General features: G+C 45.1%; 1 protein-coding gene across 1 annotated transcript in view; it reads left to right on the top strand.

The window, feature by feature from the left end:
• LOC105051229 (uncharacterized) overlaps positions 1 to 24,486 on the top strand; it is a 56,466-nt gene that overhangs the window by 19,957 nt on the left and 12,023 nt on the right. The window contains exons 7-8 of the mRNA XM_073243751.1: positions 17,073 to 17,137; positions 20,993 to 21,062. Coding sequence (XP_073099852.1) covers positions 17,073 to 17,137; positions 20,993 to 21,062 — 135 coding nt within the window. The remainder of the gene's footprint in view (positions 1 to 17,072; positions 17,138 to 20,992; positions 21,063 to 24,486) is intronic.

The raw sequence follows: 24,486 nt of genomic DNA, 5'->3' as shown, positions 1-24,486 counted from the left end.
GGATCCCAGATACGTTATTCTCTAAGCTCTCATTTTTACCTAGAAATTCTGCTAAAATTTTCGTTCGAGCACTCCATTCTTGTTGAGGCAGAGAACTGACTTGAGCGTCGGAGGGTCTTGCCGGAGCAATTCCACCTCCGATTTAGACTTCTCTTGCAGGTCCCGGCGGCGACCGCGACTCCAGCTTCTCCGGCGCAAGCAGATTTTTGCACCAACAGGATTGGCGCTAGGAGGGGGTCTGAACCTTCGCAGTACCCTTGTTCTTAAAGGAGCGCTCAACGGATTGTCTCCAGGCATCTTTTCCGGTGCCCCCTCCTCCCTCCACTTGGTCTTTGCTCGATGCCTCCCCGTAAGGCGTCCATGCGATGATCCACGGCCTCCGCGGCCAGATCTCAGGCTCCGGCCTCACCTCCAGTTTCCCAGCCTCCTCCTCCTCCGGCGACAGCGGTCGGCACGGAGCAATTCGATCTGCTGGCACAGCAGGTCAGAGGTCTCACTGAGGCTGTGCAGGCCATGCAGCAGCAGCAGCGCAGGCATCAGTGTGCTCGGAAAGAGTGTCACCGGAACACCAGAATCCGGCGGTGGGGCGGGCCACGTGGGCCAGCAGCCCCGTCTTCCCTGGGAAGACGAACCCGAGGGTGGAGAGCCCTCAATCGGATCACGACTCCATCCCTGGAAGATCCTTGCCTCCATTCTGCCAGAGGACCCTCGAGACCCGAAGTCGAGAGGATTTCTTGGACCGGAGACTCCAGGAGATGAACCGGCGGATCGAAGAACTCCGCCACGCTCTCCTCGCTTATGGTGAGGATATTTGCACTGACCCTCCCTTTTCTCAGATGATCATGCAGGAACCGATCCCGCCAAACTTCAAACTCCCCCAGTTCGAAAGCTACGACGGGACTTCGGACCCAGTTGATCATTTGGATGCCTTCCGGACGATGATGCTGCTTCATGGCGCACCCGACGTCATTCTGTGCCGAGCCTTCCCGTCCACCTTGAAGGGAGCGGCGAAAAACTGGTACTCGATGCTGAAGTCGGATATCATCTTTTCTTTCGATCAGATGAGCCACCAATTTGTGGCCCATTTTGTCAGCAGCCGGCGCCCCCGGAAGGGTTCGGAGTCCCTCATTAATATCAAGCAGAGGGAGGGGGAGTCCATCCGGGCCTACATCAACCGTTTCAATGTCGCAGCGTTGGAGGTCCGGAATTTGGACCAATCGGTAGCAATGGCCGCTCTGAAGGGCGGCCTTCAGAAGAATGATCTTTTGTTCTCCCTGGAGAAGAAGTACCCTAGGGATTTTGCTGATTTGTTGGCTCGGGCTGAAGGGTACGTCCGAGCGGAGGAAGCCTTCAAAATGAAGGATGAGGAGACTGCGAGAGAGCGGCAGGCGGGAGACTCGATTAAGCCCGCAGTCGAAAAGAGGCCGAAAGAAGCTCGGCCGCATTCTCGATCCCCTCCTGGGCACAAGCGTGTCCATACTCCTCCCCGGGTACGTAGGCAGAGAAGTCCGGATCGCGGGGTTCGGCGGGGTTCTCCACCGGAAAGATTTCGCAACTACGCCCCCCTCAATGCCTCGAAGACCCAGGTACTGATGGAGGTCAGGGAGCAGCTCCCTAGGCCAGAGAGGATGCGCACACACCTCGGAAAGTGCAACCCCAACAAGTTCTGCCTCTACCACCGTGACCACGGCCACGACACGGAGGAATGCATCCAGCTCCGAGACGAGATCGAGGAGCTAATCCGGCGAGGTCGACTCGACAGGTTCCTTCGGCGCCGGCCTGAGGGTAGAGAAGATCGGCCAAGGGCCCTGCCGCAACCTGAGCTGCCAAAGAGGGAGAAGCGGCTCGGGGATCGGCCTCCCATCGGGACCATCGACTCCATCACCAGAGGCCCTCAAGGATAGGGATGGCAAAATTAATCCGACCCGATGGGTATACACCCTACCCGAACCCGGTCAAATCCGAAAAATAGGGTTTGACTGAGTTTGGGTAAAACCCGAAAACTATAGTACGGGTATGGGTAGTGCTATTTTCTATCCGAACCCGACCCGAACCTATGGATATGGGTAATACCCGAACTCATATCCGAATATATATATATATACATATACATATATACATATCCGAATATATATATACATATACATATACACACACACACACACATATATATGATCTCTCTCTCTTTCTCTCTCTCTCTCTCTATATATATATATAATTATATATATGTATGTATGTATATGTATGCATGCATATATGTATGCATGTATGTATGTGTGTGTGTTAGAAGTGTGTATGTGCGTATGTATGTATGTATATATATATAATTGGTAATTCTATTTTTGATTGATAATATGCATAAAATTATTTTACTTTTTTTTTGGCCATAGAATGGATGGGTATGGGTTGGGTATGGGGCGGATATGGATTGGGTATGGGGAAATGGGTTACCCATGGGTATTTCCGAACCCGTTGGGTATGGGGATGGGTATCTCTTTTCTTACCCGATTGGGTATCGGGTAGGGTTTGGGTATAGGGCATTAAGTTCGGGTTTGGGGATGGGTAGTATACTACCCGACCCAAACCCTACCCATTGCCATCCCTACTCAAGGAGGAGCAGACCTTCCACGACCATGGAACTCAGGAAACCTGTAAATGTACTACTCACGACTTTGCTTTGAATCAAAATTCCTTTCGACTTCACATGTCTTTCCTTTTCAGCATGGACCTGTTAAGATTGGGGGCGACCCCTTCAAACAATTGAAACAAGGTCATGTTAGGAACAGGAGGAGAACCTCGTTCTAACATGAGCAAAACAGAAGTCCGATTATTTTAAGGTCGGACCGGGGGAGAGGCCCATATAACGGCCCTTGAGTGCCCCCACAGTCATGTTAGGGACAGGAGGAGAACCTCGCCCTAACATGAGCAAAGTCAAAGGCCCGGTTCTTTTAGACCGGATGGGGGGAGAGGCCTTTCAACGCCCTTACGCGCCCTCGCAGCCACGTTAGGGACAGGAGGAGAACCTCGCCTTAACGTGAGCAAAGTCGAAGGCCCGGTTCCTCTTAGATCGGACGGGGGGAGAGGCCCTTCAACGTCCTTACGCGCCCCCGCAGCCACGTTAGGGACAGGAGGAGAACCTCCCCCTAACGTGAGCAAAGTCGAAGGCCCGGTTCCTCTTAGACCGGATGGGGGGAGAGGCCCTTCAACGCCCTTACGCGGCCCTGCAGCCACGTTGGGGACAGGAGGAGAACCTCGCCCTAACGTGAGCAAAGTCGAAGACCCGGTTCTTCTTAGACTGGATGGGGGGAGAGGTCGAACAGCGCCCACATGTTCCCCCACAGCCATGTTAGGGACAGGATGAGAACCTCGCCCTAACATGAGCAAAGTCGAAGGCCCGGTTCTTTTAAACTGGGTGGGGGGAGAGGCCCTTGCGACGACCCTTATGTGCCCCCACAGCCCCGTTGGGAACAGAGGGAGAATCTCGTCCTAATAACGATAAGGATCCGGCCGCCCAACGAAATTGGATAAGGGGAAAAGTCTCCTCAATGGCACCTCTACACTTCTACGCGACCCCTTAAAAAGCAAGGGGAGGACCCTCACTCGAAAAGAGGAGGAGAATTGAAAAGGAAAGCGACGAATTACGCCGGCAGCAGACGGGAAACAAACCACACCAAAGACCTAAGGAACCTCGTCCTGGTAAAGATGGGAAGTTCCTACCAAACATCTCCGGTCTCTAAGAAGGCTCTTAACACGGGCCAAGAAAATAACGACACCTCCGAGGTAATGCGGAGTCCGGACCGCCAAACTCGAGCCTACGGCCACGGACTACAAGGAGAGCAAATTGGCGTGGCGACGATTGGGCACCTCCAAACGACATCGACGTCGGATTAGTCTTAAAGACAAAAGGGATTCGGCGGACAACAACTTAATACAACACGTGGACGAGGTAACACAAAATCCCCTTTTCATTTCATTCACGAAATATACACTACAAAGCCCGGCAGGCTAAAGAAAGAAGAGCAAAACAATAAAAGCAAGACAAAATAACAAAAGAGAAAATGTATGCATGGAAAGATGGGAGGCCAAAAAGAGCCTTAGGGAAGCCCTGCTCCTTCCGACCTCGAGTTATCTGTTTCACCCCTTATCCAGGACTGCCTCAGATTCTCAACTTCCTCTTCTAGCTCTCTCTTTTTCAGCAGCGCATCTTGGAGCGCCCGACGGAGTCGCTGGCTTTCGTTCTCCACCTCTCGACGCCTCTTTCTCAGGACCTCGGATTCCGTCTCCGCGTCTTTGACAGCCTGCTGATCGCATGCCAGCTGGATCTTCAATTGCTGCAGCTCAGCTGTCCTCTCCCCAAGGGCGACAGAAAGCCCTTCGGCAGTTTTTCTTAGGGACTGGAGCTCATTGGAATCCCGAGAAGAAGAAAGCTGAGCCCTGTTAGCCAGCTGCCCTTGAAGACGGGCGACTTCGTCGGTCGCCACCCTGAGCCTCCCTTTATATTCATCCACCTGCCTGCGCCAGCCGGCCCTATGCACGTCATAGCTCACCTCGGCATCCTGAAGCTGCTGCTGAAGGTTGGAGACCTTCTTTGACCACTCCCGATCGCCGTCGGCCCGGGCCAAGAGCCGGGACGAACTTCCTCCAGCTGACCAATCCTCTCCTGCGCAGCTGACAGTTCCACCCTGAGAGAACTGATCTTGATAGCCTGAGCCCAAATTTGATCGCTGGTGCTCTTCTTGTGTTCCTCAAGCTCCTTCGCGAAGTCCGCCTTCCTTCGGCTGTACTCCATGATCTCCTTCACGTGGAGATTCCGAAAGCGGGTGGCCTCCGAGGTGGCTTCAGAGTAACCCTCCCTTAACCTGCGAAGCTCGCCTTCCATCTTCTTCGCCCCTTTTGTCAAATGAAGAACTTCCTTCTTCAGCCGTTGGATCGTGAACTTCAGCAGAATTCCCTAGGGCAGGGGAAGTGCTTCGATAGGATGCTGCCATCGGGAGATCAAGGCGTCAAGATGTGTCTCATTGCAGAAAGAAAAACAAAAAGGAAGAAGGAAGAAGCCATCCATGGCGAGAAATTCAACTTTGTTGATAAAGTGTTTCTTAAAGATAAAGGAAAAGGAAAAATTGCAAAAAATAAAAAATACAGGATCGGAGGTCTCAGACCTCTACGGTAGGAGTTGGGGAGCTCGGTGTCCCTGGAAGGGAGGCTGCGGCAGCAGTAGCGGCAGGAGAGGGACCGGCCTCATTTTCAGACTCCTCGCCCAAGAAGCTGAGGTCGAGCTCTGAAAATTTTCTAGCCACCTTCTCCTGGCAGAGCTCGAACCCCTTGATGAATGCTTCTTGACCGAATCGGACGATCAGGTCCCTCATCTTCGCGGAGGCCTTGAACTCCACCGCAAGATCTCTGGCCTCTGAGACCAGGATCGGAATCTGCTCCGTCAAACTGGTGACCTCGGCCTCCGCCTTTTTCACCGTCTCCTCCGAGGCCTTTTTCTCTTCCCCCCGGGCCTACTTTTCTCTCTCCAGGGCCTCTTGGAGGGCAACTACTTCAGCGGCCTTTTCTTTGAGGTGAGCGACTTCGGTCCGACGACGCTCCTCCGCCTGGATGGCATCCCTCGCCCGGTTCGTCGCCTCGACGTTGGCAAGGAGCTGGTGCCCAATCTGCAAGGGCGACTAGGGAATCAGAACAAAGGTCGGAAAGCCGATTGAATGGAGACTTGTTTACCTCGAGAAAGGACCTCAGGGAGTCCCAAACCCGCTGCTCAGGATCGGTGCGGTCAATCCTCTCGACGACTTCAGGCAGAATGCAGCCGTCGATCAACCGCTTGATCAAGTCCCTGTCATTGAAGGGATTCTCCGGCTCTTCTTTGGAACCAAGGGACTCTTCAACGACGGCTCGGCGGCTACTCCCCTGCGGGCCACTGACTTCCTCCTCATCCCTCTCTCGGCTCCGGGCGCCTCCGTGGAACGGATCCCCGAAATGGGAGCCTCAGTCGGTGGACTCCTTGAAGAAGCCCAGGGGGCCGTTGGTTCGGCGTCCGAAGGAACGTCGATCGCGAGAGCCGCCTGGACAGGCGCGACCGAGCTAGTCTCCTCCACCCTGGCCTTCTTTGCTGATCCGGAGGCCGCGGCACCTTTTCTTTTATGGGCCTTGAGGCCCCAGGCGAGCATCCGTGCTGCTTCGACGTCCATTCCTAAAAAAAAAAAGAAGAAAAAAGAAAAAAAAAACGAAAATCAGTAATGGGGTGAAAAGGGAAGAAGTGACGCGCCAAAAAAAAAAGAAAGAAAAGAAAAGAAGAGAGAAGAGAAAGAAAGGAAAAGAAGAAGGACGGAAGAAAAGAAGAGAAAAGAATAGATGGAGTACTCGCAGGGTCCTGGGGGCTCAGGCCGATGTTGAACAAAAATTGCTCCCTCAGAAGGTTGGGAAGGGAAGGAGCGGAATAGTCAAGAAGCTTCCGGACGGCCTGAAGGTCGTCCTCCCCCAGACTGGGAGCCCGGCGGACAGAGTCCCTCAGAGAGCCCCAAGGGGGCAGGCCCAGCCTCAAAGTTGGGCAGTGGACGAAGAGGTATTTCCCCTTCCAGTTGTGGATTGAAGAGGGAGCCCCTTTCAGCAACCCCTTCTTGTCGAACTGAGGGGAGAAATACCACCAGTCCTTCGCCGAAGGGTGACGCTTGAAGGTATAGAAGTGCCTAAACAGAGAGAGGGATGGCTGAACCTCGACTACGTGGCAAAGGGAGAGGAACCCTATCAAAAACCTAAAAGAATTCGGAGCAACTGAAGCTAAAGAGATATCTAAGAAACGAAAAAGGACGACGACGAAGGACGGGAGCGGAAGCCGGAGTCCGGCACGGAACGCCTCCTGATACAGGCAAAAACGATCGGGTGGAGAAGCGCTAGCCTGGTCGGAGGGGCCAGGAAGCTCCAGGTCGTACTGCGGAGGAACTCCATACTGAACCCTTATCAGTAGGAGTTCATCCGGGGTCAGGGAGCAGGGAATGGCACCCGGCGCAAAGACGGGCGAAGCCCGGCCTCAGGAGTGGGTTCGTCTACAGGGTGGGGCTTCTGGGGGGTTGAGGCGGAAGAACTCCTGGAACCGCTAGAGGCGGAGGTGCCGGAGGACATTTCGAATGACTTCAAACGAAGACCCTAAAGATTTCGAAGAAAACAGACGGGACAAAGGACGAGAGGTTGCGGGAGACCAACTCAGAGGAATGCAACAGAGGAAAATGGAGAGAAAAGGCCCCTAAATGGCAAGAAGAAAAGCGAAGATTCTGGGACTGACCTAGATCACTCTGAAGGATGCAGAGGGGCGAGGACAGGGATGACTCGAAGGATGCCTAGGGCAAAGAAGACGCCAAGGAGGGTCAAGACTCTCGGAGAAAAGGCGGATGTCGACAGAGCTTTCAGGCGGAAAGACGGGTTTAAATAGACCCTGGGATCCGGCGCATGATGATCGCGAATCCCCCGGGCCGACCCGCGCTCGACACGTGTCCCACTCGCCACGGCGGACGGCTAAAAGCGGCTGACAGCTGACGGAGCCATTACTGCGCCGTACCTGGGCCAGCGTACCGGCGGGAATTTCGAAGGGTCCCTTCGAATCGTCCCGATTCGAAAAGACTCCAGCACGTGCGCATTTAATGACAAAATATCTGGGGGCGATCGTGCACAGGATTCAAGAGGATAACTTCGGCTGCGAAAATTTCTTGTACTTCATTCGAAATTCGAACTCGGAAGTAGGGGGACTGGTGTTGGGTATAAAATACCCCCCAGCCGAAGTTCATGATGCGAGTGACCCTCCGGGGATCCAACTGACTTTCGACCTCCGGCAACATCTCTTCAAACCTCCGGGCGGCCGAGCCTCCGCCACACTCCCAAGTTTTGACGACGGACAGGACCCCGCCAGCGTCGACCGGATTCTCCGCGACGTCCAGACTCCTATGGGAGCCGGGCTTCGCCCACACTTCACCTGCAGGCTCCATCTGGACTTCTACGGAGCCGGACCTCGCCCACGACTTCACCTGCAGGCTCCGTCCGGACTCCTACGGGAGTCGGACTCCGCCGACGACTCTTGCTGCAGGTAAACTTCGTTCAGACTCCTACGGGAGCCGGACTCCGCCGACGACTCCTGTTGCAGGTAAACTTCGTTCAGACTCCTACGGGAGCCGGACTTCTACGGGAGCCGGACTCCGCCGACGACTCCTGCTGCAGGTAAACTTCGTCCAGACTCCTACGGAAGTCGGACTTCGTCCCTGATTCTAATTGCAGGCAAACTCCGCCCGGACTTCTACGGGAGCCGGGCTCCGCCCACGACTTCACCTGCGGACTTCGTCCGGACTCCTACGGGAGCCGGACCTCGCCCACGACTTCACCTGCAGACTCCGCCCGGACTTCTACGGGAGCCGGGCTCCGCTCACGACTTCACCTGCGGACTTCGTCCGGACTCCTATGGAAGCCAGACCTCACCCACGACTTCACCTGCAGACTCCGCCCGGACTTCTACAGGAGCCGGGCTCTGCCCACGACTTCACCTGCGGACTTCGTCCGGATTCTACAGGAGTCGGACCTCGCCCACGACTTCACCTGCAGGCTCCGCCCGGACTCCTACGGGAGTCGGACTCCGCCGACGACTCCTACTGCAGGTAAACTTCGTCCAGACTCCTACGGGAGCCAGACTCCTTCCCTGATTCTAATTGCAGACAAACTCCGTCCGGACTTCTACGGGAGCAGGGCACCGCCCACGACTTCACCTACGGACTTCGTTCGGACTCCTACGGGAGTCGGACCTCGCCCACGACTTCACCTGCAGACTCCGCCCGGACTTCTACGGGAGCCGGGCTCTGCCCACGACTTCACCTACGGACTTCGTCCGGACTCCTACGGGAGCCGGACTCCGCCGACGACTCCTACTGCAGGTAAATTTCGTTCAGACTCCTACGGGAGCCGGACTCCTCCCTGATTCTAATTGCAGACAAACTCGCCCGGATTCTACGGGAGCCGGCACCGCCCACGACTTCACCTGCGGACTTCGTCCGGACTCCTACGGGAGCCGGACCTCGCCCACGACTTCACCTGCAGGCTCCGTCTGGACTCCTACGGGAGCCGGACTCCGCCGACGACTCCTACTACAGGTAAACTTCGTCCAGACTCCTACGGGAGCGGACTCCGTCCTTGATTCTAATTGCTGACAAACTCCGCCCGGACTTCTACGGGAGCTGGGCACCGCCCACGACTTCACCTACGGACTTCGTCCGGACTCCTACGGGAGTCGGACCTCGCCCAGACTCCTTGGGAGCCGGACTTCGCCGACGACTCCTGCTGCAGGTAAACTTCGTTCAGACTTCTACGGGAGCCGGACTTCGCCGACGACTCCTGCTGCAGGTAAATTCGTCAGACTCCTACGGGAGCCGGACTTCGTCCCTGATTCTAATTGCAGGCAAACTCCGCCCGGACTTCTACGGAAGCCGGGCTCCGCCCACGACTTCACCTGCGGACTTCGTCCGGACTCCTACGGGAGCCGGACCTCGCCCACGACTTCACTGCAGGCTCCGTCCGGACTCCTACGGGAGCCGGACTCCGCCGACGACTCCTACTGCAGGTAAACTTCGTCCAAACTCCTGCGGGACCCGGACTTCGTCCCTGATTTCAATTGCAGGTAGACTTCGCCCGAACTCCTGCGAGAGCCGGACTCCAAGCTCCTCTCAGACGGGTAGCTAGCCACCTCTCTTCGTCAGACACCCCAGCCGAACTCCGGTCGATAGGCCTGGACCCCCTGGCAGGCCGCAGCAACGGCCACGACTCTGCTCCACCTTCTGCGATGGATTCCGCGTGGCTCCATCACCCCCGGGCAGGCCGCAGCAACGGCCACGACTCTGCTCCACCTCCTGCAACGGATTCCACGTGGCCCCATCACTCCCTGGCAGGCCATAATAATGGCCACGATCCTGCTCCACTTCCTGCGACGGATACCGCGCGATTCTTCCATTCTCTGACAAGTCGCGACAGCGGACGCCGCTCCGCTCTCCGTGGCGGACTCCACGTGGCACGCCCCGGTGATAGCCACGGGTCCACTCCACTACTCTCCGCAACAAACTTCCTCTGACTCTGGGCGGCCCACTGCCAGACGGTTACAGGCATCGCTATCAGTTTGTTGCCCCCTCCGCCTATAAAAGGGGACCCAGATACGTTATTCTCTAAGCTCTCATTTTTACTTAGAAACTCTGCTAAAATTTCGTTCAAGCACTCCATTCTTGTTGAGGCAGAGAACTGACTTGAGCGTCGGAGGGTCTTGCCGGAGCAACCCCACCTCCGGTTTAGACTTCTCTTGCAGGTCCCGGCGGCGACCGCGACTCCAGCTTCTCCGGTGCAAGCAGATTTTTGCACCAACAAGAACAATGAATGTTGAGATGGTTGTGTCCTAATTTGTGAAGTGAAAGGTGATTGTCTATTCTCAGAACATCTATCTTATAGTTTTTACTACTTTCCATTTTACGCTAGATGTTAGTTCATTAGTGAATTTTAATATGGTATATTGATGCATTAGTTATTTATGTGGCTCATTTACTCACTGAACCTTGGTCTTCTGTAAATCGGAAAGGGCAATATTGGATGTTGGGATCAGTGTTCGTTGAACCATCCGAATCGGACGGTTCAAGCATTCCTATCTGTACTAGCCACAAATCAGGATGGTTCGACTAGCCAAATTAGAACACCGGATGAAGGAGAGGGAAAGAGAGGAAAAGAGGGGGGAGGAAAAGAGGAAACAATGTCGTCGAAGGGCCTCTGCGGCTCGATGTCACTCGATAGGATATTTTATTGAAAGAGATAGAAAGAGAGAGAGAGAGGGAGAGCGACGGTACCAAAAGAAGGCACAGTTGGTGGAGAGGCCACTGGAGGGTGCTGGGTGGTTGCCTTGGCTACTGGATAGTGGAAAAGGCATGGGCGGAGCCGCGGCTGCAGAACGGGGTGATCGCTCATGTTCATCGTGTTTTTTTAAAAATGATGATGAATAATGAAGCCGGCAATGGGTTTGTCGGCTTCACTTAAGCAACTTAGTTTGTGATTTTTAGGAATAATTTTCTTCCAGTGCCATCAAATTTTTTAAAATTTTTTATCAAAAGTTGTATTGAGTACTCCCAAACCCAAAAAGGATAAAAATGCTAATTATAGTCCCTGACCTTGTAGAAAGCCTCTTTTTAGAGCACTTGATGCACAAGCAAAGGACCTCAAAATATTTTTGGTTTCTATGCATTTATGATGATGCACATCATATTTAAAGTGTGGATCTTTTATTAAGAATGTCAACTGATTTTGCATCAGGAACATAAAGAGGCCTGAAATCTACTCATGGTTTGTAGTCGCTCTTTCTCTCTCTATACAAATAGAGAGATGCAGTTACCGACTTCGTGCGATAAAATCGAAAAAAAACATGAAACCCTGTTTTGCGTTGGAGGAGGGCGGAGGCCCTCGGCTCCTCCGGCCTTGGCCTCGCTCGCTGCTCACTCGCTCGCCATTGGAGACATTGTGGCGGCGTCACCGTTTGTCCAATGACCTCAGACGGCCTGTGGATACGCAGTAAGAAGGATCTCCCCTTCTCCCTCGGTCCTTCCCTCCCTCCGCCCTTGTCGAGCTCGGCAAGAGCTTGGATGGCCTCCGATGGTCTTTGATGGCTGTCGGGAGCCCTCTCTTCCTCTCTCTCTCCTCCCACCCTCTCTCTCTTCCTCTCTTTCTTCTCCCTCCCTCCAAGACGATTGCCATGCTGTTTTCTATATCGAAACCGAACCAGTTTTTCGTCGGTACGATTTATATGGCCCGAACCATCCGGTTCGAAATGGCCCAAACTATCCAGTTTGAAAAACCCTGCTCATACATATAACATATGCATGTGAATATGTGTATATTCTTCTCATTAACGGCCATATGTTACTATTTTCCTTGTACTATCATTCTTAGGCATGTTCAATGCCGTCAAGAAATCTCTACTACATTTAAAATGAAAATTTTGAAATCCACTAATATTCTATATAATCTGTCATGTTTTATCTTGAAAATACCCATGTATGTCTGTATAATGCATAAAATACCCCATTTGCTTATATTTTGAACTTGTTGCAAGTCCCCTCCGATCTTACATTGTAGAAATCAGTCATATTGGAATTTATTCGAAATCAAATAATTTTTGAAAATTGATATTTGGAAGATTTTGGAAATCAAATTTAGGCAAGAAAAACTTCCAGATTTTTTGTTATAATAGTAGGGTTGAAATTGGATTGGATGTAGATGGTTGAAATTATAATTTGTTTTGTTTGATGAATACAGATATGAATGTTAATTGGATGCAAAAATTTATATCCATTATTGTTTTAAATGGATACGGTCACAAATCGAATACTGAAAGAATGAATATAAATATGGATATAATTCGGATAATTAAACTTTATGACCATATAATCAAATATATTACTAAATGGATAATAAATCAAGTTAATATCATATTAATATGGTCATCTTGTTATTAAAAGTTTTTGAGTGCTATATAAAATTAAATAGGAATACAAATAGAATTAGATTTTCGGATATGAATCATCTAGTTGTTTATCCTTATCCATATTCATTTTTTTTTGACGGATATGGATATTACTCGGATGCTCGAATTTCTATCCATATCCAGATGGATTCAGATCGTATATAATAGAGTTGGAAAACTCCAAACTATGTTGAAGTGAATAATTTTATGTCAGTTGTTAAAAAAGTTCTATAAATCTTCCATATTTTGGGTTAGGCAAGTAGTTTTAGGAAATTTGAGGCCAAATGATATTAGGAAGGATATTATGGCAGATCTTCTCAAAAAAGATATTATGGCAGAAACAAAAAAGTTTCTTTAACAGTCAGCTACTAAAAAATGTTAAAGAGATCTTTTTAGAAAATTCATTGAAAATCAAATAATTTTAGGGTGTCTGTTGAAATTCTATAAATCAGTGATATTTGGAAGGATGCGAAAGAAGAAAATTTTTTAGGGAAATCTTTCCAAAACCCTATTTCTTCAATTCTCTTTTATTGGCAAGTTAAATCTCTATTATTGTTAAAAAAGAATTTTGAAATCTTGGAATATTCAGTCGAGATTCTGTACGTCATTTTTTAATTCTGAAAACTGCCCTTCTACTCTTCGTATAATACATAACATATTACATCCCCTGATATTTTGTATTTGTATAAAATCCCTCCGCTTTAAAAGTTCCAAAAACCAGTCATACTTGGAATCTGTTCGAAATCAAATAATATTGAAAGCTGATATTTGGAAGGATTTTGGAAATCAAATATAGGCGAGGAAAATTCCAGATTTTTGATTATCATAGAGTTGGAAAACTTCTAGATTTCTGATTAGATGAATAATTTAAGGAAACCTTATTTCCGTTGATAAAATTGTAAACCTTCCAGATTTCCAATCAGGCGAATTATTTCAGGATGCTTTAGATAGACTGCTAGAGTTTATAAAGAAATTCTTTTAGTAATTTTGTTGAAAATTGGATGACTTACGCCGCTTGTCAACATTCTATGAACCATTGATATTTGGAAGGAGGATTCTAAAATATTTCTTAATGAGGGTTTTGAGTCGAAATAAAACAATTTTGGTGTGTCCACGGAAGAATTTTAAAGATTCTAGTTTTCCCAAATTTTACTTCAGCTATTTAAAAACAAGGTCCATAATTAAAATCAATAAAAAATATTTCAGTAGTTGTAATGTGTGTGACAATGCTAGTTTTAGTAAATAGAAAATCAAGATTTGGATCACAAAAAGCACATCATAACATTTGTTATAAGAAAATTATTTCTCATTGTATTTGAACTTAAATGTAGTTGGAGAGTCTATAACCCTCTATTTGGTATGAAAGATGGATGGAGTAATAGATAAATAAAAAATCCATCCATCCTCTTGTATGTTTGGTGAAATATAGAAGGTGTTTGGTGAAATATGGAAGGATGGATGAAAATGATTCCCTCTGTTAGGTATAAGAGAAATGAGAGGAAGGATGGATGATATTTATATAATATTTTTACTAAACTATCTTTTGATAAAAATATTATTATTATCAATTTATAATATTTATTTACATTAAATAAATAAACAATGTACAAACTTATAACCTTTATAATCTATAATAAATATTTAATTTAATACATGATTTTATAAATTAATTATTAATGAATTAATTATAAAAATAATTAATTAATTTATAACTTAGTTTAAATAGTTAATTAATATTATACAAATAATTAATTAATAAATAGTAAGCATAAATAGAGAAATAGAAGATAATCTAATTATTTAATTATAATTATGAAAATTATATACGAAAATTGAAATAATGACTATTAAAATTTAATAGTATATGATTAATAGTATATATAAAAACCTATATAAATAGTATGAACAAAAAAGTGAAGTACTATAGTTTTATCAAAAAAATTAATGAGGGATAATTTTGTCAATGCAAAAATTCATGCTTCCATGCTCCCCATCCATTCTTCATCCCAATTTGGAAGGATACAAATTGGTGGTTCAAGGTGGATGGGCAATCTCTCCTTTTTCATCAATCTTTTCTGTAACTTTTTGAACTAAACGGTGGATAGAGGTCAAATTGGATATGAAAGAATAACATTATGTGGTGGCATCTCCCCTCCCCCCCCCCCCAACAAAAAAAAAGAAGAAAGAAATCATCAATAGATTTTCGCATTCACCTCATGAGACAGTGTACAGATGAGTAAAATCAACAATTATTTAGGAACTTATGTAATTGTCTACATACTTATGGGTATTTTTTTTAGAAATCTTGATGTTAGAGCAAGATTGCAAGCAACAAATATATTCCGAAAAATGAAATAGTCAAAATAGTTGAAAATGAAGTCTTTTAGTATCGAAATGTCCTATGTAAAAAAATAGTTTACGACGAGCAACCTTGCAATGCAATGGAAATTTCACTTTTGTGGCCTTGCAATTAATTGATCTGCATTGTGCTAAGAAAAATTTATGACATGAATAGCAAGTTCAGTAATTTTGTATAATAAGTGGACAATAAATAAAGTTTAAAAACATAACTTTAAGTTACTGGAATACAATGATACAATACGACTAAGCTGATTAAATATCTATAGAAGAGATAGCTTATATACCAAGTACCTAGGATGAACTGAGAGAACAATTTGTAAAAAGATAGGAAAGAATTTCTATTTATTTAGTATCCAAAATAAAATTTAGAAAAATACATTTAGTAAATTTTTCCACTTACAAATATTTTAAGTAATTATATTATTAAAATTCTTTCCTCAATAAAGGGATTGAAGGGAAACAGAAAATTGGTGAGGAAAAATCCATTCCATTTATTTCAGTAGCTGAATTAAAATTTGGAGGAAAAAACTTCCTTGAACACACCAATTTTTTTTTTTGATTTTAAGTAAAAATCTTGCCTATGAATAGATATTATACTCACAAATAAATGGATTGGAGGAAAAAATGGTTTTGGAATTTTTTTCTGAAAAATATCTCCTTTTCTAACATCCTTCCAACTATCAAGTTTAACAAGCGGCCAAAAATAATGAATTTTAAATAAACAACCTAAAAAATTTTTCATTCTACATATCACTAGTTTAAGTAACTTTGATAGCTGGCCTAAAGTTTTCGAAAATTATTATCCTTGTCAGAAATCTGGAAGGTTATGGAATATTAACAGTCAGCACAAAGTCCCTGAAATTATTCACCTAATTAAAAATATAGAAGTTTTGCAACTTTCGTAATTAGAAATTTGGGAGTCTTTGTCGCCTAAGTTTGATTTCCCAAATCCTTCCCAATATTGGTTTTTGAAAATTATTTGATTTCTAATAAATTCCAAATTGATTGATTTATGGGATGTTGTATATATTCAAATTATCAACAAATGGAGTTTTTTATATATTACACAAAGATCAGGAGTTTATTATGGGGATAAAAATGATAGACATAATCTGAATGGAGGTTCCTAGATCGCAAAAGTCTCATATTTAATATAGTAGAAGTTTTACTTGATCTCGGGAAGGTTATCCTTAAGCTTTTTCTTTTTTGACATCCTTCCAAGTGGATTCTTTTTTAGAATTTGTACAGTGCGGCCTAAAATTATTCAATTTTGAATAAGTTTCCTAAAGAATTTTCTTGAACAAATTTTAACAATTGACTGTTAATAAAACTGTTATATCCTCCCAAATTTTGCTGGTTTACAGAATTTTAACAGGAAACCTAACATTTGTTAAAATTATTCTCGTATCAAAAATGTGGAAGGTTTATAGGATTTTAACAGTCGATATATATTTTCCTAAAATTCTTCACCTATTCAGAATCAGACGTTTTCCAACTCTGTCATAATTAGAAATCTGAAAGCTTTGGTTACGTAAATCTGATCTCCAAAGTCCTTCCAGATATCCGTTTTCTAAAATCATTTGATTTCCAATAATTGCAAATAAAACTGATTTTGGGAATTTTAAGAGTTGGTGAGATTTCAAATAAATTTGAAATATTTGTAAATGGGTTTTTTATGTATTATATGAAAAATGGGAGGATAGTTTCGAGATGAAAAATGATAGATGAAATCAGGATGAGATATTCCCATATTTCATAACAGTGGTAACTCCAAATATGCATCTTTTTAGAAGGAGATGCATGATTTGTAGATTTGGGGTACAAAATCCATAGGGTGAGTTCATATATGATAGTATCCAATTTACACTGGCTGGTATACATGCTATAACTTCCATTCTTTCAAATAACTGCTTGTGAAAATATATTCTCTTTTGCCACTGAAATGAGCCAATTGTTTTGGCTGAATAGATTGTATTGTTGTTTAATGCTCCCTAGTGGTTTGACATGTGATGAAACAAAGAAGCTATCTTATTTTGTTGATTTCCTTATTGTCTGTCCTAATACATTGAGGTGTAGGTACATGGAGGTTATTTGACAATTACTAAATATTGATGGAATCATTGAAGAAAAGTTTATTTATCACTATATAATAAGGTGATGACCATTTTGTTTTTTTTGGTATTTATTGCAGAGATTGGATCTTCAAAGTTTTTCAGGCTTAATGATTCTAAGTTGATAGCTTGGTTGTATCATAAGGTGTGCCTTTTTATTTATTTATCTCCTTTTTTCCTTTTCCTTAGTTGATTCAAATCAGCCTCTATCCAAGTTAGGTTTAGGTAATTGCGTAGCAATTTATTAGAAATAAAGGAATGCAACCTGGTGGGCATTACTATCATCTAATAGAGCCCTTAATGTGGCTATAGAAATACTTTTCTAGAGAAAAAGACCAGAGCATTTCTACAAAACTTAAAAATAAAGAGACTTACATTCCTCGTCTAACAAAAAAGAATTCTTTCTTAATAGGTTTTATTGATTCATACATTTTATTGATTTGTCTTAATTGCTAATGTGAATACCATCTTCTTGTGTTTGTTATGTATAATTATGTGCACAATTGTTGCAAAAGTTTAAAAAGGGAGTAATCATGGATGGCTGAACTATGCCAAACCGGGTAGTTCAGGGTAACACAAAATTGATTAGGCTGACACAGTTCAGCTTATCAATTCGAGATGAATTAGGCATTTCTTGAACCCCCTCCCTCCCATGCCCCACCTGCTTGCATGGTTTGAGTCTCTTTCCTGCTTGCATGGTTTGAGATGATCCAGTTGTTTCTTGAACCTCGGCTCATGATGTTCGAGTGCCTCCCTTCTAACTTGCGACCCCCTAGGAGCTGCTTGTGATGGTCCAAGAGGATGCTTTCTAGTAAGTCCTCCCTTTATCCCTCCCTCATGCTCTCCCTCTGTCCCCCTCTCTATTCTCTTGCTTTGAGGGTTAGTGTTAGGACTTCCCTCCCCCTTTGTTCTTCCTCCTTCCTCGCTCCCTCTCCCTCTCTCTCCTCTCTCCCTCTCGTTTTCTCCCTCTCCCCCTCCCTCCTTGTTTTCTATACGTCTTATACTAGTACATTATTGATCCATTACCATATTGAGCCGGTAATTGGCTGATACGACCTTCAGTATTGGTGGGGCGAACCTTGGAAGATTGATAATCTGGAACATAATTAGTATAGTATCATTTGCAATGTACCAAAGGGCAACTTAAGTTCACTACAAACATTTGTCAAGGTTGTGAAAAGCCATAGGCAGACTTGGTTCATGGATCTATTTTATGGCCTTGGTAGGTGGCAAGAAGATTAGGCAGCAACCCGGGGATGAAGGTTATAAAAGGTAGCAAAAGATGTATGGTGTGCTTATATAGTGAAAATCCTCTACAATCATGGATCGCTGAACTATACCAAACCAGGCAGTGTAGGATGTACCAAACAATAATGTTTGTTGGTTGGCGACATGGTTTAGTGCATCTCTTTGAAATATTAAAAGCGACCCTTGCTGTCCTTTGAATTCTCTCTAGTCACACCCTTGGGACTCATTGCCCCCTTGAAATCTTCTCCATGTGTCGTCAAAATCCTTCAACCCCTTAAACTCCTTTGGCCCCTCTTCCCCCCCCCCTTATGTAGAAACCCTTACCTCTCTTCCATCTCCTACGCTAGCTTCTGTCTCTCCCATCCTCTCTCTCCGCTTGTGTAGAAACCCTTGCTTCTTTCTTGCCACCTCGAACCCATCTTCCCCCCACCTCTGCAATTTACCTTCAAAACCCTATGGATTAGATGATGGCCCTGATCTTCTCCCTACATGTTGATTTTACAAGTGAGTCCCCTCTCTCCCTCTCCCTCTCCTTTTTCCTCTTCGACCCTCTCTCTTGCCCTCTCCCTCTCCGTCTCTCTCCCCCTCTTGTGGTTCTAATATGCTGCGGTTTGATATGATATAATATGGACTAGTACTATATTGTATCGATCACTAGCCAGCATGTGTGTTAGTACCAATTCTACCATCCTTAGTCTATATCCCTTTGTTGTCATCTATGGCACACTAAACTGCTTTTGACATTCAAAAAAGCCCAAATATTGTTCCAGAAAACTATAACAAATTATTGATGAAAAATATTGATAACATGATTTACATTGGAGGAGGAAGAGCGGCAAGTAGAAAAGCAAAGAAAAAAGACAAGACAAAAAGGGGGAATGTAGAAATAGGGCAATAGGGATGGGATCGGCAACAATAAGGGTACGAAGTGCAAGAAGATGGGTTGGCTTCTAGTTTTGAAAAATAGTAGAAAGGGACAAGGACAAAATTAGGAGATGGAGAAATAGGGCATTTGAGAGTTAGAATGAAGAAGAAGAATCAGAAGAAGGGATAGGAGAGCAAGGAAGAGAAAGAAGAAACGGAAGACGAAGAGAATATATGCAGCACAACTGGTGGTTGCTACCAAGTCCCCTCTTACATTCATCACTATCTGTGGCACCACTTGTGGTTGATGATCCCCTCTCTAATAGTTGCTTATAAGGTTCACCATCTCAGTACTAGATCCCATATTGGTACCATATTGATAAGTGTTGATACGCCAGTACGGTGGTTGGTTTAGCATACCAAGACTTGATATGCCCCTCATACTGAGCATCGATTTGGTATCTATATGGTATGGTATGCCCGGTATGGATGGTATGCATTGGTATGGCAAACCTTGGTTAGTTAGGTCACTTTAGATCCCATGTAATGGAGAACATTCAACATTGGTTGGTTGAAAAGATGGGGATACTAAACCGGCCTGGGCCTAGGCATTCCAACCAATTAAGGTATCCTATACAGTGCCTTTAACAACATATGATTCCTCTACAATATTGGCATTCATGAAAAAAGAGAAGGCAAAAGAGCATAAAGTGCTCTTGCTTATTGTTTATGGTAGCAGGTAAGCATGTTAAACATATTTGAGAAGTATCTAAAGCCTTTTTTAAAGTTTATAAATAAGTTACTGGGTATTTGATAGCTGTCTTAGAAGCATTAAATAAGTATTGGTGTCTGTTATGTATCATTTATAGACACAACATGCAATGTGAAGTATCCATGCTTCCTGGGTGTTTCTAGGTTGTTTGATGAGGACATTGGTTTTATTGGTTGGATGTAATTATTTGATGATAAAACAACAAAGAGGTTGTCCCATCAATATATGCTCAACCATAGAGTATTACTTGGGTGCTTTATAAAAAAAGGTTTAAGTAAGGCTATTACTCACAATCAAGATGCACCATTTTAGTACCAGACCCATCCTGGTACCATCCTATTACCATATTAGTATGCCCGATATGGGAACCAGTTTGCATATCAATACTTGGTATGCCTTGCATACTGTGTACGATTCGGTACTGGTATGGTATGATATGGTATGGTTGCTATGCATCAGTATCAACCACTATCTTAAACCTTGCTCACAGTCAACTTGGCACCATTCCCTCTATTGGTTGTGCCAACATTTATAGGATAACTTATTGGCAGTAAAGGGATTAGCTCTCAAAAGGATGGGGAGGAGTGTGAGGGAAAGAGAGGTTGAATACATACTGGCTATGAATACATATAGAAAACATGAAGCACTTGAAGTTTAATAAAATATTGGTTGTCCATGCACGTATTTAGATGCACTTCTGGGTGTATGAATGGAAAATTCAATTTGGGAAATTGCAGTTGTTTGTTGGTTTCCATCTTAATATAAAATAATCAGCATGTCAACTACAGTGTCATCACTAATATCCATACACTTATTTCCAGAATAAGCAATGACATTAACATATTCTTTAATATACTATAATAGATGCATAAGTATATGAAAGACATCTCTAATCAGACCTTGTTTGGGTTTAACTTAGGTAAGATGTTTGTTAGGAATTTTGTCTTTCAAATAGATTTATGCCATGATACGAGTCCCCTGCTTAAAAAGTATTGTGTTCTGATATATGTTTTCAATTAGTGTAGCTCATTAGTTTGTCATTTTAAAGTGCAAATATGTCGGAACATGTATATGGGAAACTTATGCAATGGGTTTTTATGTTTTATGTTTATACAGGTTCAACACCTAAAAGCAACATTACCAAAACTAGACAAAAATTATGCTGTTCAAGAAGAAAAGGATACATGTATGGAACTACTTCCTTTTGTGCAAATTCAAATATTTTTTATTATCATTACTAGGTAGATATATTATCATAAACTATTTTTTAACTTATTTGGTTCTTGTTGTATAAAACGGTGTTTATCCATGATTGTTCTATTGCCTTAAAATTAAATAGTAAGGCATATAATATTAGAATTTAACATCAGTGAAAAGAATGTACTTGCACAATATTGAAAGAAGTGTTGCATCCTAACAAGCAAAAGATAACAAGTAGAATGATGTGAATGAAATCCATTTTGAAGTTATATTGCAAAATCTGGTTATGTGTACTTAGTTTTCTTGAGATACCTAGTTACGGAGCAGAGAGAATTTCTCTTTATTCCAAAATGTAAAGGAAGAAAACACTTCTCTCAAAAAAGGAAGAAAAATACTAGACATTAGGGGAAACACTTGTAAGCTCCTATTTAAGCCATTAGGTTGAATGTTATTTCCCCTTCTTCATAAAAGAGTAAAAATAAAAATTGGGAAAAAGTTTGCTGTCTCGATATTAGATCCCATACTGGTATCATCCTATTATAGTGTTGGTAGCGGTACGGTATAAGATGTCAGGTGTACTGAGTGTCAGTATAGTATGAAACTGCATACCTTTTTTGTACCATATAATATGGTATAATACCAATTAGTACAGCAGACCTTGTTTGGGAAGCTAATATACATGTACAACTTAAACTTTCCTTTGAATGCCTACAACCTACACTTTCCTCTGTATGCCTACCACCTATACCTGATTGTTCGAATTTACTAGTCAAGATACTTTTTCGTCATGCTTTTTTGTCTTAATTCTAGTGTTTAATTTTGGTTTTCTTACTAGTCATGTTGGTTTTCTCCCATTATTCCTACCTTAGCTCCATTCCAAGGTTCCTTTTGTGCAAATAGATCATTGTCATCATCGAAGACTTTTCTATAAAAATAGCATTAGAAGGCTCCATAGAAGGATTGAGAAAATCATTATTGTTGGGTATCAAATACCCCCAGCCGAAGTTCGTAAAAGGCCGATCCTCCTAGGGCTCTTCCGGCTTCCGACCTTGTGCGGCATCTTTCGGAACTCCTCCGGCTGTCCGAGCTTCTACAATACCATCCGGACTTCTCCAATAATGAGCTCCCCCATTCATCTACCGGACTGCTCCAAATACTCTCCGGGCTTCATTATCAACCGACTTTCTACAGTGATCGGCTACCCTCTGAATCTCTTCCAGACTTCTTCCTGCCACGAGCGACTTTACTCCGAACTTCTTTCGGACTTCGTCAATGTCCGAGCTTCTTCAACAGCAGGACTTCTACAGTAATCAGATTCCATCCAAGTTTCTACGGTGGTCGATCGTCTTCCAGATTTCATCCGAGCTCCTACAAGAGCCGGATTCCAGCCGAACTTCTACAGCGGATGGATCCCAGATGAATTTCTACAACGGACGGGCTCCATCAGTCGGATCTCTACTCTGAACTTCTATTGCAAGCGATCTTCATCCGAGCTTCTACAATAAGAAGTCTCCATCCGAGCTTCCACGCAACCGATCTTCGTCCGAGCTTCTACAATAAGAAGTCTCCATCCGAGCTTTCACGGCAACCGGTCTTCGTCCGAGCTTTTATAGTAAGCGGCCTCCTTTTGGACTCTTACAAGAGTCGGACTCCGTCCGAACTTCTATAATAGAATTGAATTTCAGACTCCCCAACGGTCAACCTTCCACAGTGTCCTCAAGACTCCAACGGACGAACTTCCACGACGCCTTCTGAACTCCACTATCGGTCGACCTTCTGCTGGATTTTTCGTGAAACTGGACCTCTCCAGCGGACAGTTTTCAGACGGGCTTCTACATCGGACAAATTCAGATGGGCTTCTCTAGCAATCGGACTCCTACCGGACTTCTCCAACAGAAAGTCCCGTTCGAGCTTCTACAGCAGATGATTTTCGCCTGCAGCATCAACGTCCAAGGCACCCGACAATAGTGGATTGTCAGCAAAGTCGGAAACATCCGAGCTTCTCTTAGAGTGCTGAGACAGAGAGCCATTTTGTTCCATCAGACGTCCCAACCGAGCTTCAGCCGTCAGGTCCAAACTCTCTGGCAAGTCGCGATAATGGACACTACCCCACTCGCCCTCTGTAACAGATTCCATGTGGCTCCACCACTCTCTGGCAAGTTGCGACAATGGATACCACTCCACTCTTTATAATAAACTCCACGTGGCCTGAACGGCCCACTGACGCCTCTACTCTCCGTAACAAACTCCGCATGGCCCCGAACGGCCCACTACTAGGCAGTTACGGGGTTGCTATCAATCAGTTGCGCTCTCCCGTCTATAAAAGAGACCCCAGATACGTTCTTTTCTAAGCTCAAAAACTCTATCTCAAAACTTTGCTAAAATCCCATTCGAATGCTTCATTTCTGTTGAAGCAGAGTACTGACTTGAGCGTCGGAGGGTTTTGCCGGAGCACCCCCAACTCCGGTTTAGACTTTCTTTGCAGGTCCCGACGGTGGCCGCGATTCTCTCGACTCCAGCTTCTTCGGTATCGGCAGAATTCTGCACCAACAGAATTGGCGCTAAAGGAAGGGTCTTTGTGTCTTCGCAGGACTCTTGTTCTTAAAGAAGTATTCAACGAGACTGTCTCGGTCATCTTCTTCGACATCTTCTCCTGCTAGATCTCCACCTGATGCCTCTCCGAAAGGCATCCACCAGGCTATCTACGGCCTCCGTGGCCAGATCTCAGTGAGATCCGCGAGCTCCGGCCTCGTCTTCAGTTTTTCAGGCTCTTCTTCCGGCAACGGCAGTCGGCATGGAGTAGTTCGACTTGCTGGTTCAGCAGGCCAGGGGTCTCACCAAAGCAGTGCAGGCCATGCAGCAGCAGCCGCAGCAGCCGCAGGCATCTGTGCGGCTGGAAAGAGCATCGCCGGAGTTCCAGAATCCGGCGATCGGGCGGGCCACTTGGGCCAGTCGCCCTGTCTTCCCCGAAAAAAGGAAGCAGAGGGCAGAGAGCCCTTCGTCTGATCACGATTCCACCCCGGAGGGTCCTTACCTCCGTTCTATTGGAAGACCCTCGAGACTCGCAGTCGAGAGGATCTCCTAGATCAAAAGTTCCAGGAGATGAACTGGCGAATCGAAGAGCTTCACCATGCTCCCCCTACTTATGGTGAGGATATCTGTACTGACCCTCCTTTCTCTCAAATGATTATGCAGGAACCGATCCCGTCGAACTTCAAGCTTCCCCAATTTGAGAGTTACGATGGGATCTCGGATCTGGTTGGCCACATAGAGGCCTTCCGGACAATGATGCTGCTCCATGGCGCGCCAGACGCCATCCTGTGCCGAGCCTTCCCATCTACCTTGAAGGGAGTAGCAAGAAATTGGTACTCGACATTGAAGCCGGGTACTATCTTCTCCTTTGATCAAAT

This window comes from Elaeis guineensis, chromosome 9, assembly GCF_000442705.2.
Source record: "Elaeis guineensis isolate ETL-2024a chromosome 9, EG11, whole genome shotgun sequence".
NCBI classification, from domain to species: Eukaryota; Viridiplantae; Streptophyta; class Magnoliopsida; order Arecales; family Arecaceae; genus Elaeis; species Elaeis guineensis.
Note: the sequence above shows the minus strand (reverse complement) of the source record. Positions and strands in the feature narration are given on the sequence as shown.